Source organism: Mobula hypostoma, chromosome 1 (genome assembly GCF_963921235.1).
Source record: "Mobula hypostoma chromosome 1, sMobHyp1.1, whole genome shotgun sequence".
Classification (NCBI taxonomy): Eukaryota; Metazoa; Chordata; class Chondrichthyes; order Myliobatiformes; family Myliobatidae; genus Mobula; species Mobula hypostoma.
The window spans coordinates 15,599,997-15,616,802 of record NC_086097.1 but is presented as its reverse complement, the minus strand read 5'-3'; the positions used below and the strand labels follow the sequence as shown (position 1 = coordinate 15,616,802).

At 39.9% G+C, this 16,806-nt stretch overlaps 1 protein-coding gene across 1 annotated transcript in view; it reads right to left on the bottom strand.

Moving 5' to 3' along the window:
• Positions 1-2,072: 2,072 nt before the first annotated feature.
• Positions 2,073-16,806, bottom strand: part of trip11 (thyroid hormone receptor interactor 11) — a 142,331-nt gene continuing 127,597 nt past the window's right edge. Inside the window, exons 18-20 of the mRNA XM_063043804.1 lie at positions 14,978-15,103; positions 12,467-12,614; positions 2,073-8,441 (exon numbers count right to left, since the gene is read on the bottom strand). Of these exons, the coding sequence (XP_062899874.1) occupies positions 8,221-8,441; positions 12,467-12,614; positions 14,978-15,103 (495 nt within the window). The 3' untranslated portion in view covers positions 2,073-8,220. The remainder of the gene's footprint in view (positions 8,442-12,466; positions 12,615-14,977; positions 15,104-16,806) is intronic.

The window sequence follows — 16,806 nt, the reverse complement described above, 5'->3', positions numbered from 1 at the left end:
CCCTCGGTGAGGTAGGGGATCTGCCTGTCCCAGCGTGTGAAGTCTGGCCATGGCAGATTGAGCAGAAGAGACTGATTAATGGTCCAATGGTCAAGGAGGCAGGCCAGCAGTTGTTGGTGGAGCGCTAAGAGCACAACAAGGCACTTAGATATCCTGGTCATCCACTGCAAGAGGTGGTGTCCTCTTTAAACTCACCTGGTAGAAGGCAAAGGCAAACTGCTGCTGTAACCTGCCACGTACACGATTTCCCAATATGTCAGAGCGGCGTAGAGGGAAATCATCCAACTGGAAATTCCCAATGCAACCTATGACAACGACAGCCATCTCCTTGTCCCCATTATTATCTCTCTGCTCTCATTTTCTAGTGGTCCTATATCAAAGGTGAAAAGTGAAAAGTTTAAAGGGAACATGAGGGGAAACTTCTTCAGTCAGAGGGTTGTGAGAATGTGGAATGAGCTGCCAGCACAAGTTGTCCACGTGAGCTCGATTTCAACATTTAAGAAAAGTTTGTATAGTAGAGGTATGGTGGGCTATGGTCCCAGCGTAGGTCATTTGGAGTAGGCAATTTAAACGGTTTTGGCATGGACTAGATGGGCAATGGGCCTGTTTCTGTGCTGTACTTCTCCATGACTGAGTCTTGATCATGGGCTTTAGTCTGAAACGTCAACAATTATTTTCCCTCCACAAAAGCTGTTCAACCTACTGAGTTCCTCATGAAGACTATTGCTCAAGAACAAATGGACGTTTGATGTGGGTCAGAAATTTTAAAGACGACAGTAGTTCTATGTACATCAGTCCTGTGTTTACACAATGTTTTGGGGTACAGTTTGTATTGTTGGTAATGTATATAATAGTTGGGGAGGGAATAGTAGGTGTATATATTAATATCTTATGCAGAATATCCAATCTAAATATATAGGAGCCAATTGAGTTTTGATGTGGGGAGTAATTTCAGACTTCTGATATTTCTTTGCTTGTTGTATTTTATCTACTGTCAAGCTTTTAACCATTTTCCAATTTACCTTAACCAATTTGTCTCTCGTGTCTATATGACTGCTTTAAGATGGAGAATAGTGATATACTCAGGTCATATAGCATGCTATTCAGCGGGGAGCATTTACAAAAGACCATAAGACAAAGGAGCAGAATTAGGCCTTTTGGCCCATGAGCCTGCTCCACCATTCATCACAGGCCAAAAATAAATGAGTTTATAAAGTTTATGATGCTACATTTAAATAAATGTTAAACACCAATCACTTCCTGAACTTGGATTCACAATAATGCTTAATTGCAGCTCACTTAAACAGGCAGCATCAAAATATTGAGAAAATAGAAGCAAAGGCAAAAACTATTCTGTAAATTCATATTTAATACATTTTGTCCATTCTTTATCAGAAGGCAACAGTGGATGTTTCACATTCCAATTCGAATAAATTAGGTATGAACACAAACGCAGAATTAGCATCAGGAGCAGCCCATGGCACCATAAACCAAGAGGTTGTCATGGATAAGAACATTTGTAAAAGTGTCATTTTACACTAAGCCAATACTTAGCAATGGGCCTGTTAGCAGTAAAAGACACTTCTAATTAATCAATGTGATTAACATACTGATAGCGCTGAAGACATTTCAATTCATATGATTCATTATATAATGATATCAATGCCACCTGATCAGACCATAAATAAGTCTCCTCCCCAGGAACAAAATTAATAGTATGAGGTTCATATACTGATAAAGTATTCAATTTTTAAATCAAGCCCTGCAAATGCAAGAGCTTGCATATGTTAAAATAACAATGCAGAAACAAATTAACATTTAAATAACGTGTGGTACTTAGTCACCTTGGAGAATATAGAAAACTGTCTTTCATGCCAACTGTAATTTAACTTCGAAGCCAGACAGAATTATGAGCTGTAACACATACAAAATGCTGGAAGAACTCAGCAGGTTAGACAGCATCTATGGAAAGGAATAAACAGTCTACGTTTCAGGCCACAACTGGCAAGGAGGAAGAAGCCAGAGTAAGAAGGGGAGTGGAAGGAGGACAAGCTGGCAGTGGATAGGTGAAGTCAGGTGGGTGGGGGGGGGGTGGGAATGAAGTTAAGAAGATAAAGGTAAAGGTAGAAAAAAATTATTAGCTGCCTTCTATCACTTTCAAGCTCCAAGACATGCATTGAAACTGGAGGGTACTTTTGTCCTTCTGAACCTAGATCATTTGGTAAAGTCTGAAATACTTACTTCTAACACTGCCATATAACATTATGGAGGCTTGTTGGATTATCCCTGGGCTTCACTTCCTTGATAATCCTACTGTCATATGAATTTAGTTTAATTTAGTTTAGTTGAATTGAAGCAAAAGATTTCCCGTGAAAAAAGGCTAATAGAATCAAGAGATTATTTTGTTCAATGTGATTAAAAACAACTGCAACAAGATGATATATGTGTTATCATAAAATATAAAGTGATTGCGCCAAAAGAAGGTCAGACAATGAACCTCTCTTATAAAGGCAAAGTTGAATTCCTGCAATATTGAATATGTTGAATGATAAATACTTGAACATGATTCAACATATTTGCAGTCCCTCAAATCTCTTTCTGCAGAAAACAGCTAAATTACTTTGCAATTCTGCTAGAAAAAATGATTTTTAAAAAAGTAAAGCAAATAAATTAAGGGCCAAACAAGATAACTAGCATTTGGTCAGTACCAAAACAGGTTGCTCAGCCACGTAGATTCAGTCAAGCACAACAGGATTGGTTACATGTTTTGGTCTGGATTACTCAGCTGCTGAAAAGGTTCCAGATCAAAATACAGGAGCAAGTAAAATTTTGACCTCTAAAATTCAAGATGATGCCAGAGATCATTGGCGACTTTCTGCACGCTGCAAATGCTGTCATAGGAAAGCAGCATCCATCATCAGAGATTGCCACCACCCAGGTCATGATCTCTTCTCCCTGCTGCCATCAGGTCAGAGGTACAAAAGCCTCAGGACTCACACCACCAAGATCAAGAACAGTTACTACCCCTCAGCCATCAGGCGCTTATACAAAAGGGATAACTACACTCAACTATTGAGATATTTCCACAACTAATGGGCTCACTTTAAGAACTCTTTATCTTGTTATTTCATGTTCTTATTATTTATTGCAATTTATTTATATTTGCATTTTGTGGTTGCTGTCTTCTACACTCTACTTCATTTTCACTGATCCTGTTATAGTTACTATTCTATGGAGTTGCTGAGTATGCCCACAGGAAAAAAAAGAATCTCAGGGTAACATATATGTACCCTGATAATAAAGTTTACTTTGAACTTTTTAAAATTAGTCTCTTTGTCAGGTGAGTAGTTACAATGACCTCCATATGTTTCTAACCTAATCAATATATTATAGTGTTTCAGGCGTCAAAGATTTATGAAGTGCATAAGTAGCAAGTGTTTTGCATGATAAATTACTCATTTATTTTCATTCCTTTTAACTTCTGAAAAAGAACCTCTATACCAGCTATACACACACTGTGGTACTCTTTTCAATGTCTCATCCAAATGCCAGAACAGCTATGCCAATCCTGTCCCCACTGATGACTGCGACAGGCAGGGACACAGAGAGAGAGCGAGAGAGCGCAACACATACATACATACATACACACACACTCTTACTTACTTTCTTCAAGGCCATTTGCTTTTGCCCAGTACTGATCAAAAAATGAGATGCTTTGCCAGGTTCAACATCCACTAAATGGCACAGGTCCATTTTATGGGAAAACTGAATCCATTGTATTTCATTAAAAATTAGCACTGCATGAACTGTGCAAATAATCCATCATCTTTCTTTTGTAACTTGCAGCATGGGCAACTGCTGGTCTTCCATACAACCTTGCCCAGGCCTGCGCCCTGGAAACCTTCCAAGGTGCAAATCGATGGTCTCACGAGACTAACGGTTGCCTATTTTCTTTTGTAAAACTTACAAGGAACAAGCACATTTAAGAAATTTTGAAATATGATTTCTAAGCTTTGACTGAACAGCATTTCAGATAAGTTTGTTTAGATTTTCTGTGTAAGTAAACCATTCAGCATGTGCTCTAGCATGATTTGAACAATGGTTAGTCCCACTCCACCCACTCCACTATACTATTCAGGGAGTTGAGATCTATATTTGTAACAGAGCTAACTGCAGCCCAATAATGCGGCTTAACCTCAGCACAGAAAAGCATCCTGAAATTTGGGAAAAAAAACGTTTTATGCAGCAATAGAAATAGGTCATATGCACCCCAGTCTGTTTTGCCATTTAGTTAAACGCAATTCTATGCTCTCCTATATCCCCATGGTTACGCTAGCCCCTAACATTTAATATTAAGCTATAAACATGTTCATGCATCTAAAACTGAGCTCACTCAGCCAAGAGTGCCATCTTTTTAGAGTTAGCACCACTTTCAAATGCAACTCCAACTGGTGAAAAGATTATATTCATAATGCTGCTAACATTTTTTGGCAAGCTGTCCTTAATATATCTGCTTGGCTGGAAAAGTTAAACGAGAATATACACTCCATGTATCTGTGCACGTAACCTGTTAACCATTAAGTTGAGATGCAGAAAATGGAAGAAAATCAACAGCACCAAACTATAGAGAGAATAGTTGGTGGAAATGGGGAAACCTTTATATAATTGTTCTTATTAAATTTAGCTTTATTGCTGGAAATTTTAATCTGAACCCAACTTAAATTAAGATTATGATGCTTCCAGATTTTCTCTGCAATCTTATAACATGTAGCTAGAATAACTTCAAGTGGAAAAGAATTCTGTAGAAAGGTGGAATGGTTGAGTGTCATCTTTGCAGGGCAGAGGGTCGATAATCAAATTTCAAAGTAAAATTTATTATCAGTGTACATACATGTCACCACATCCCTAAGATTATTTTTCTATGGGCATACTTAGCAAATCTATAGAACAGTAACTGCAAACAGGATCAAGGAATAACAAACTATGCAAATGCAAATATAAATAAATAGCAGTAAATAATCAGGGCATGAAATAACAAGATAAAGAGTTCTTAAAGTGAAACCATCAGTTATGGGAACACTAGAAATAGAATGAGTGTAGTCATCCCCTTTTGTTCAAGAGCCTGATTGTTGAGGGGTGGTAACTGTTCTTGAACCTGGCAGTGCGAGCCCTGAGGCATTTGTACTTTCTACCTGATGGCAGCAGTGAGAAAAGAGCATGGACTGGGTGGTGAGGATCTTTGATGATGGCTGCTGCTTTTCTACAGCAATGTTTCATGTAGATGTGCTCAATGGCTGGGAGGGGTTTAGCTGTGATGTACTGACCCGAGTCCACCACCTTTTGAAGGATTTTCTGCCGAAGGCACTGGTGTTCCATAGGCTCAGTTATGAGCATGATACATTTAACTTCCTCCACTGGGAAGAAAAAAAGAACGCTTTAAATGACAGAAGAATGTTGGTAAAGACAGCAAGGTAGTAATCGATTTTGGCCAGGACAGTACAAAAACACATCTGCTCAATTTCAAATGATACCATGGGATGTTTCATGCTCACCACAGAGCAAAAGTATGTCAGGTCTCATCAGAAAGACACCTACTCCAGCAGTACAATGAATCTTCAGTAATACGCTTAAGTACCTGCATGATTTATACTGGTCAACATCTGGAGCGGAATTCCAAACCAAATCTTACATTTAAAGAAAGCTGATTAAGATTATTACTCAGTCAGGAGTTCTATAAAAAGTCACATCCTCTCTTTGTCTTTGTTGGTAATTTGACAACTCTAACTAGATTTTCAAGAACAATTGTCAACATTTTGCGTTACTTTCAAAGATTGACAAATAAACTTAAGTAATTAACAGTGTTTAAATTTTATTGGGGTCAAGTGCTGGTTGTTGCACAAATTTTGACGAAAATGCTGTTGAGCAAACCCAGCCAGGATTCTCACCACAGCTAGAACATTTGAACAGCTTCTGAAGAGCCACACTGCTGCTAGCGTGAAGAATCTCCTATAGTCACCATGTTTAATTATGATGAGCAACAGTCAATTGAATGGGTTAGCAGTGAGCTACACTCTTAGCACCAATGCGCCCAAAAAAAAATCACCCTGTTCAAGAAAAACTAAAATCTTATTTTGAAGACAAAGCAGACCTTGCACTACAATGTCACAGATGAGTGATGGAGATCTTCAACTTCAACCAACTCCTAACATTAAACAATTCGGTGGCATAGCAGTTAGCACGCTTTACAGTGCCAGTGACAGGGGTTCAATTCCCAGCACTCCGTCAGGAGTTTGTACACGCTCCCTGTGACTGCATGGGGTTTTCTCCATGTGATCCTCTTTCCTTTCACATTCCAAAAGAAGTATGCTTGCTAGGTTAATTGGTCACATGAGTATAATTGGACAACACAGGCTCATTAGGCTGGAAGGGCCTATTACCATGCCACATCTCTAAAAAAAACACTAAATAAAGAAATTGATCTATTAAATCAGTATGTGAGTATTCTTGGCTGGCTCTCATGACGTCGGCACATTTGGTTCCAATGCAGAAGACTAATCGTAACCTTTAATAAGTTTGCATTTTGAGATGTATACAACTCTTCAAATCATAGTAATAATTAACCTGAACAATTTCCTGGGAAATAAGACAGCTTACTATAAAGGATTTTAATATATTCAAGAATGGCATTCTTTCAGCTAATCACAATATTATACAATAACCAACACAGCTATTAGTTTATGGATAATTTAGAACTTAGAAGGCTGTACCTTATAAATCTGCAGGCATATGCCAGATGAAAAAAGAGTTTTTGGATGGTAAAGACAAACAATTTATACAAAGAAATGCATTGCAGGCTGTTAACTGTTGTTTCACTCTCACTGATACAGTGAGCTGTAAGTAGAATAATTTAACAGAAAATCCTGCAGCAATTCAAAAGCCCAAATTCCAGAATTGTACAAATTATTACAACTGAAATATAATACAAAAACTTTTAGATCACTGCCTTTACATACTAATAACAGATTCCTTGGCACTAGCCAGCATCAGACACACCGGGGTTATACAGTACTCTGCAGGCATGACTGAAATAACTAGTGTCACTATGCAGAAGTGTCTGCAAGAATTTCAGTTTTAGGTTTCAGTGAAATTCCCTATATCCTTGGAAATGCAAATGACAGTCTACTGCTCCTTTGTGGCGTTTGCTTTAAGCTCAAAGCAAAATTCACTATACTGAACAGTGAATAGGGAAGAAGATTCCATCATTAAGAATAAATTAATTTCAAGGTTGCAATCAAGTTTCTGATGGGTTCTACAATAAAATAAAGAATGAAGATCGGTAACAAGGCCTGCATACAATCATAGAAGACAGTCAATGAATTTAATTTGGATTTACTCTAATAGAGTTAGTTTTGCAAACATACTGTAACCAGTGTTCTCATTTTATATTCTGATTAAGACACTATAGCAGACACTATTTTCTTAAATTAAGGTATTTCAGCACAAAAAAAAACTTGATCCCTCTAAAGCAAGAACATGGAATGGATGGGAAAGAGGAGAGAAGAGGCAGGGAAACAGTTTTCAATTTCTTCTCAAAACTCAGCATAAACCACAGCAAGTCTTGCCCACCCCTAAAGCTACTTCAGATATGCAGTTAAAGGCAGTCGAAAAATAATTATTTTTATACCATGGAAGGTACAACTGAAAATACAGTAACTTGAAAGAGTCTGCATTTAATAAACTTCATGTACACAACACTGCTATTTTATTTCTTTGGAATTTTGTACTTCAGAGGCTTTACTTTAATACTTCTGTGGAAGGGTGTTATGAAAATCCATTATAGCTTGCAACTATGCAGGTCCCATTAGGACTGATAATTCTGTGCCTCTGTGAATTTCTTTTTTTAGATGTGCCTCTTGATTAAGTGCCAAATATACAGTATCTGTATTTAGCAAAAAAAACTCACCTTGTGTACTTTGTACCAAGTATTTATAATTAGCTTTTTGGAAAGAGGTGAAATTATTCCTACACATGAAGCCAATCATTCCCCAAGAGGATTGCAACTTTCATGGACTTAGCATGTCAAATTGAAAGATGCATGCTTACAATATGCAAATATTTTTCAGGGAGATCTGTGTACACTGCACAAAATCCCTCTTGTGCTATAGTCTATAGTGTAATTTTTCACTTTAAAGTGCTGTAGTGGATTGCTCCAGTTTTTTTTTATTGCTTGAGGAGATCTTTGAGGACAGTGCCAGCACTGGAATCTGGTGACACTGGTAGAGGCGTGAAAGTGGGAAGGGCACTGGAGATTGGTTTCATGAGGAGATGCGAGGACCCAGTAGAACTGGCAACAGCTGAGGTAATGAGAGGCACAGCAGCAGATCGTGGAGCCAAGAAGGAACTGGACTCTGATTTTTTCACTGGATCTGCTCCAGTCGTGCCTGAAAATAAAATTTAATAGCATGATTTAATGAAATTATACATTGAGAAATGCTTCACAAAACCATTAATTTAGAACATTGAACAGTATAGCACAGAAATAGGTCATTTGGCCCACGACGTTATGTCGCACCAGCTAAAAAGCAAATCAAAAACACCCAAACACATCCATCTTATGTCAGTATCCCTCCACCTTCCTTACATCCACGTGCCCATCTAAACATCTCTGAAAAGCCTCTAATGTATTTGCCTCTACCACCATATCAGGCAGCGCATTTCAGGCATCCACCACTCTTAAGTTAAAAATTTACCCCTCGCATCCCCTTTGAACCTACCCCCTTCTCACCTTCAACGTGTGCCCTCTGGTATTAGAAACGTCAACCTTGGGAAACAGATATTCTCTGTCCACTCTATCTAAGCTTCTCATAATTGTGTAGGCATCTATCAGATCTCTGCTCAGCTTCCAATGCTCCAGAGAAAACAACCCAAGTTTATCCAGTCTCCTCTGATAGCACATGCTCTCTAAACCAGGCAGCATCCTGGTAAACCTCTTCTGCACTCTCTCCAAAGCCTCAGCATACTTCTTATAGTGGAGTGACCAGAACTGCATGCAATACTCCAGATGTGGCCTAACCAGAGTTTTATAAGGTTGCAACATAACCTTGACTTTTGAACTCAATGCCTCAACTAATAAAAGCAAGTATTCCATAAGCCTTCTTAACTGCCTTACTGACCTGTGTAGCCACTTTCAAAGAGCTATGAACTTGGATCCCAAGATCCCTCTGCTCAGCAATAGACAAAAATTTGTATCTATTTTGTTAGAATATAGTGTTTAGTGCCTATTTTCAACCCCTTCAAATAACTATGTGCAGTCTTAAACCACGAACTGAAATATATCATAAGTCCAGTCAAAGCAACCAGCAGGCTGAGCAGCAAGGCTAAGTTATTATTAAAACTTTTCACTTTGGGATTAAGCAAAGTGGATCAGGAGCTTAGGAGGATTAATGGTGCCTAACGGCGGCTCCTCTGCTTGCACCTTCGAAACAGCTCTATTTTCATCTTTTAATATCTCTATTTTTCCCTTTCAGGGTTCTTTTGAAGACCCTGGCCTGGAGTTACACGCTGACTACGGTTCTTTGCGGGAATGGGACCCGCTCTCGGGGTTTCACAAATGGCCATTATTTGGCACACCAAGGGCTCGGTTGAAGAGAGATTGAGTATAAGAGCCGGGAGGTAATGTTACAGCTAGATGTTATAGGACCCTGATCAGGCCCCACATGGAGTACTGTGTCAGTTCTGGTCACCTCACTACAACAAGGATGTGGAAACTATAGAAAGGGTGCAGAGGAGATTTACAAGATGTTGCCTGGACTGGGGAGCATGCCTTATGAAAATAAGTTGAGTGAACTTGGCCTTTTCTTCTTGGAGTGATGGAGGATAAGAGGTGACCTGATAGAGGTGTTAAAGATGATGAGAGGCATTGATTGTGTGGATAGTCACAGGCTTTTGCTCAGGGCTGAAATGGCTAACATGAGAGGGCACAGTTTTAAGGTGCTTGGAAGTAGGTACAGAGGAGATGTCAGGGGTATGATATTTCTTTTCCAATCTTTTTATTATTATCCAAAATTTACAAGAGTACATCGAAGTAAACAACATTTACAATGTCTCAAGAAAAAAAAACATTATTATAAAGATTGAAAAAAATTTTGGTGATGAAAGAGAGAAAAAAAAACCCTACTAGCAAGAAAAAGTCAGGAAAAAACCCATTAGGTGTTTAACCCCGGAGCCATGTGTCATGCAAAAGCTTCTAAAGATAAACATCAAACTGCCGGGAAAAAAAAGCAGTGCGTGGAATGGGCTGCCAGCGACAGTGGTGGAGGCGGATACGATAGGGTCTTTTAACAGACTCCTGGGCAGGTATATAGAGCTTAGAAAAATAGAGGGCTATGGGTAACCCTAGGTAATTTCTAAACTAAGTACATGTTCGGCACAGCTTTGTGGGCCGAAGGGCCTGTATTGTGCTGTAGGTTTTCAATGTTTCTAAGAGTTCAGCTTGCCTTTGGAGGGCTGAGATCTTGTGGCTCGGGAGATGGGCGGATCAAAGGTCAGTGTCCGGGCAGGAGACTGGTATGTCGTGGGAGATGGAAGATCTAAGGCTGTGTGCCTGGAGACCCAAGACTTTTGGGGTCAGAGCTTGAAAAAAGCGACGCAAGGGCCTTTTAACATCATAAATCAGCCAGTTGTTTGTAATGTCTCCCTTCTCGCTATGAAACGGAGATACCTCTTTCTCCCTTATTAGGGAGAGAGAGAGCCTGTGGTATGTCAAATACCCGGGTGAACAAGTATTCTTTGGAGTACTGCAAGTCAGTGTCTTTGTTGTTGCTTTGCTCACGCTGAGTGCTCGGTGGCGGGTGCTGATGCTTTTTTGTGCCAGTGGGGGGAGGGGGGATCGTTGCTTGCTGCCGCTTACGCAAGGAGGGAGAGGAGTTGGAGGAGGGACTTTGGGGTTCTAAGGTTTAACTGTCATTTATTCTTTGGGGGCACTCCTCTGTTTTCGGAGATTATTGTGAAGAAAAAGCATTTCAGGATGATTGCGAAGGATGTATATTGTATACATTTATCTGACGTTAAATGTACCTTTGAAACCTTTGAAAGCATTTAAAGGCTTTGGTTCCAATTAGTTCATTTCATTCAAAAGATGAAGTCAGGCAAACTTACACAAGAGACTAGATATACTGGAATCTGGAGAAATGTACAAAATGTTGGAGGAACTCAGCATCCGTGAAGGGAAATGGACATTGACTTCTTTCACTGAGTTCCTCCTGTGCTTTGTGTGTTGTTGAAAATACTAATTCTCTATGCATCATATACTTTATATGTCAGTGTGTTAGGAGCAAGAGAGTAGCTAGGGAAAGACTAGGTGGACAAAAAGACGAAGGAGGAATTTTCTTGAAACCAGAAGTGAGCAAAAATCTTAGGAAAAACTATACATCCATATTCATCAAGAAAGAGGACATGGTGCGATCAGGGTGGGTGTCTAGAACTTCAATTAACTCCTTCTGCACTATTACTTTGGAAACACCCTCTTCCATGGTGAAAACATTCACAAAGTACCACAAGTAATTCTGCCCTCAGTAGGCATTTGTAAGTTCCCATTTATATCCTTCATATGTCTCCCTCCTCTATGCGTTATCCCAAACGTAAGAGATTCTTCAGATGCTGAAGGCCTGAGCAATGCACACACACACACACACACACACACACACACAAGGCTGAGGGAATTCAGCAGGTGGGGCAGTATCGATGGAGGGAAATGAACAGTCAATGTTTGAAGTGAAGACCCTTCATGAAGATATGCATTTCAGGTTTTGCTTCCACCACCCTCCCCCCACCAAGCCTTTGTATTACTCAGTCTCTCTTCATGCAATTTGTTATCCCAGGACACAATGTGGTGTATCGGTGCTAAACTAACTCACAAGGTCAGTATTCTTCATTTGGCAAAGACTAACCCATACAGTGAACTCCTAATGATGCCCTGCTTATTTCTTCCTTCTGTCCTTTTGTATTCCAAGCCTCCAGCAATAAAGGCCAATACCTGAACTGCACATCCCTCAATTCCATTAATATCTAAAAAATCTATCGGCCTTCTTCGAGAGAATACTAAGTGCTTGAGCCTCCACATCCCTGGTGTAAATAATTGCAAAGAATCAACACTCCTGGACAAAGAGAATTCCTCCTAGTCTAGAACAGCTAAGCATTTGTGCTGTGATCCCAGGACCCTAACATCCTCCTCTTTTCTAGTGAACAACCCCGCTAACAGAAACCTTTCATTCTTGTAAACTAGCTTTGCCTTTTCTCTGCTGCCTCTGGATCCTTAAACCAGTCACTATATTTAGTGCAAGTTGAATAAAGCTTCAATTAACTGTTCGATTCTATCCTTGCATAACTGAACCCAAATACTTGTTTCAAACAAACTCTTTTTATGGTAAAATGTAAAAGATATACATCGAGTAAATTATAAACGTACCGGCGGTGTGACCAGGAAGGCTGCTGGCTTGCTGGTTGGCTGCAGGTGTGGGCCCAAGCGGATGTATATCGTAAATTGGAAGCTTTGGTGGAGGAGGAGAAGGACGAGATTCTACTTCCAGGAACTTAACAAACATTTCTGAGAAAGACTGCAAGGTAAAAGGTGTTTGGTGTAAGAATTCATTCCATCAATACCAAAATCACAAATAATTCACATCATATTGATTTGCACTGGGTGGCATGTTGGAGATTCATCTCTATCAAAGGAGGTGTAAGGTACTCCTCCCTCCGCTAGCCTGCAGGTCACCCTTGGACAAGCTAAAGCATCTGCTTAACCCCTGATCAGGGCAATGAGAAGCCGTGGGAGCAGGGGGTGGATGGTCATATGAGCAGCTGGTGCATATCACAAGTCCCAGTTCTGCGCTATTGATGTCAGGCAGACAATTCTGAAAAGTATGGATAATGTCTGGTGTCACCTGTCTTGTAAAACACTGCCCAGTAGAAGGCAATGGCAAACCACTTCTGTAGAGAACAATCATGGTCATGGAAAGATCTGTTTGCACATATCAAAATTAGCAACACTTAGAGGAGATAAATAAGAAAGCCAGTAATTTTAGAACAGAGGGAAACCAGTTGGTTGCTATACCTGTATGTAAAATTCAGAGCAATCTAGTCAAATTTAACTTCTATTCACCTGCAAAATGCTGGAGGACCTCAGCAGGCCAGGCAGCATCCTGGCCTGCTGAGTTCCTCCAGCATTTTGTGTGTGTTGCTTGTATAACCGTCAGGTTCTGCCAGCACTTGTTCCGAGGCCCCCATCCACAGTCCAAGTCCCGTTATCTCCAGTCATAACCCAAACATTGCTGCCACAGAGAAACCATTACATTAGCAGTGAAACATTACAGAGAAGCCATTACATTAGCAGTGAAACCTTACAGCGTGTTACACTTGGATTTCCAGCATCTGCAGATCTTCTCTCGTTTCTATTCACCTGTTCTACCTAGCGTATTACTAAGGAATTACAAGTCTTGCCTTAAACCACAGGGTTGACTCAGAGCTGTACGAAATAATCAACAGATTTCAGAAGTATTTTAAGGATGGTGAAAAATCTCAGGACATGACGGTACTGGGGAAGAAACAGAATAAGTAAGAATTTTTTTTTAAAATTGTAACTAGGACATGTTGCCTTTGTCATGCTCCCTTGAATTTATTCCAATAATTCTTACACATCTCTGTAACCAAACAAAAAAAAATTTAAGCCCATTCTGGTTAACTAGACTACTAGACCACTCACCTAACTACAATTATAACATTGTGGCATGCTATGTTGGTGCCGGAATGTGTGGGCAGCACCCAGCACATTTTTAGCTACTTGTTGTTAATGCAGATGATGCATTCATTGTATACTTTGATGTACCTACATGTGATTAACAAATCTGAGCCCGAATCCCTGGAGCTGTATTTATTCTTACCCTACAGCAAAAAACTAACTGCTAAAGGAACTCAACGGATCAGACAGAATCTGTGGAGACACAGGGATGGTTAAAGTTTCAGTCTGAGACTCTGCATCAGAACTGCAGTGGTAGGGGGTTGGAAATAACTTGCAGGAGAATGAGAGGAATTCATTAAAACTTTTAAAATCCTGACAAGGTGTAGGAAAGATATTTCTGATCGTGGCGTAGTCTAGAGCATAGGGTCACAGTGTAAGGATAATGGGTAGCTCATTTAGCACTGAGATGAGGTGAAATTTCTTCACCCAAATTGCGATGAACTGTACCACAGATGGCAAATGAGGCCAAATCATCAAAGAGTAAGACATCGTTCTAGAGCAGGGGTTCCCAGCCTTGTTTATGCCATGGAGCCTTACCGTTAATCGAGAGGTCCATGGGCCCCAGGTTGGGAACCCTTGTAATAAAGGCTAAAGAGATCATGGGATAAGTGAAGAAAGTAGAAGAGGGTACTGAATTTGGTGATCAGCCATGATTGTGCCTGCTCTGCCATTTAAGGGCAAAAGGATAAACGGGCCACTCCTGTCATTAATTATCACATTTCCATCCATAAACCAATGTGTAATACCAGAAAATATAAAACTAAAACATAAATTGCATGTTATACATAACCTTGATACACAAGGACATATTTTCCTCTGAAATATTGCTGCTCTGTTTTTAATACTGTATGGATCTGATCTATGAGATAACCATCCTATTACAATCACAAGAGAATGCAGATGCTGGAATCTGGAGCAGCACACAAACTGCTGGAAGAACTCAGTGGTTCAAGTAGCACCTGTAGAGGGAAATGGACAGTCAACTTTACTGAAGTCCAGATGAAGGGTCTAAACCCAAAATGTCGATCGTCCATTTCCCTCCACACACTCAGTTCCTCCAAAATTTTATGTGTTGTACCTTATTGTGGTAAGTCTCAATTTTCATTCATTTACTATACCTCAAAATATCTGTTGTTCATGCATTTTTAAAACGTGGAAATTTATGAACAAAGGAGAACTTACACTGTTGAAGACTGTCTGCTGGTTTGGCCTTTGCGGGGTAGTTGGTACACTTTGGGTTCCACTAGATCTGCCACCAAGCCAACTAGTGACCCATCCTGTAACACCACGAAATTCACTATCCAAGAGCTAGTAAAACAACATATTTAAAATGTAATGTGTGTTTATAGTATTATGACAACCAAGCAATAGAATACAACCTTTTTCTCAGTTTAATGCAAAGGCTCATCGTTCCATTACTGTATGTCTTGAGAAGTTCAGGAACTGGCTCCTGATCCTTGGCCAAACTGACACACATTTCAGCTCCACAAAATGTTAGCTCCTACATACATTCAACTTGCAGTGTGTTCATAGTGTTTCTTACAGTCACTTTAATACCTAAAAAATGGACTAAATTATGTTCCAAGCTCATAAGACATAGTAGCAGAATTAGTAGCAGATGCTAACTGCATTTCATTGGCTTTGTATCTGTACTCCGCACAATGACAATAAAGTTGAATCCAATCTAATCTAATTTAGCAGAATTAGGCCATTCAGCCCATCAAGTCAGCTCCACTATTTGATAATGACTGATTTATATTCCTCCTCAACCCGTTTTCCCCTTTCAAAATAAAGTAGCAAATTCCAGCATTCTGTCACATATACCTGGCTTAGGAATATTACATTTGAAGAAAGAGGAAAAGTAAAATATAAACCTCTATTGAAACTTGCTTCATAAAGAAACTCATGGATAAGGGTGTGTGGAAATCATAACTTTTGTAGAAGATCTTCCTACAATTCTTTTGGGTTTAAGAGTTCCAAGGTTTAGGCCAGAAAATAAATAAGTTAAAATATTTCAAAATCAGGATGGTATGTGCCTTGTGGGGTAAGGTGGCAAGAAAATATACACTGTACACACCAACGTCCTTGCCCTTCTATGGCTCATGGATATGGGAAGATTTTGGGATGTCTGGTGGTTAAGTCTGAGGCTGGGTATATCTGAGATGAATGACTCACCACTTGACATTCCATATCCAAATTCATGAGACATTTCCATATCTACGAGACTTACCAAATATCTGATAGAATGCTCTCTAGTTTCTCGTGTGAATGCAGTTCAAGGAGGTCCGCACCATCCAGGATAAAATGGGCTGTTGATTGCTATCCTGTTTGATGGGATGGATTCAGTGTACCATGCTAGATCTCTGAATCTATACCGTTTAAACAATGGTTGGGTCACGCAACATCTTCACTGTAAAGAATATCATGCTGTGGATGATCCTTCAAATGCTTTTACAGGCAAGATGGACAAATAAGTCTGAGCTCAAGTTGGTTTATCCCTTATGTTACTTTGCCTCCTTCATGCCACTCAGGACTTGCTAGGTCAATTAGTGGCAGTACTGTCAAGCTACTTTTATCGAACACCAAAGTCCTTCAACCACAGTACTGTCCTTGACAGTGCGTCGTCTAATAACTATTCAAGATTATAGTAACACTCCTACAAGATGACCACAACCTTGCCATAGTTTGGAGGCTGCGTGCTTCAATGACCCAGAGAGCTATGTTGGCTGGAGTCAGGGTTTTATGCTTTGGCTCTTGATAGGGTCACGCATGCCAAACAAGTCAAAGGGTAGAGGACAGACTAAGAGTGGTCCATTGGTCCTCCAGGTTCAGGGCTAACAACCCTGACTGGTAAAACAAAACTTTTTCAGTAATAGCGATAAAGAACCATTCTCATCTGAGTGTGATGGTATTCCTAAGTTTCCACCCGGGACTTGCATGACTGACACCAAGAGGAAGCTACTGACACAATGAAGGAAGCTGTGAACACCACCAGAGATGGAGAACTTTCA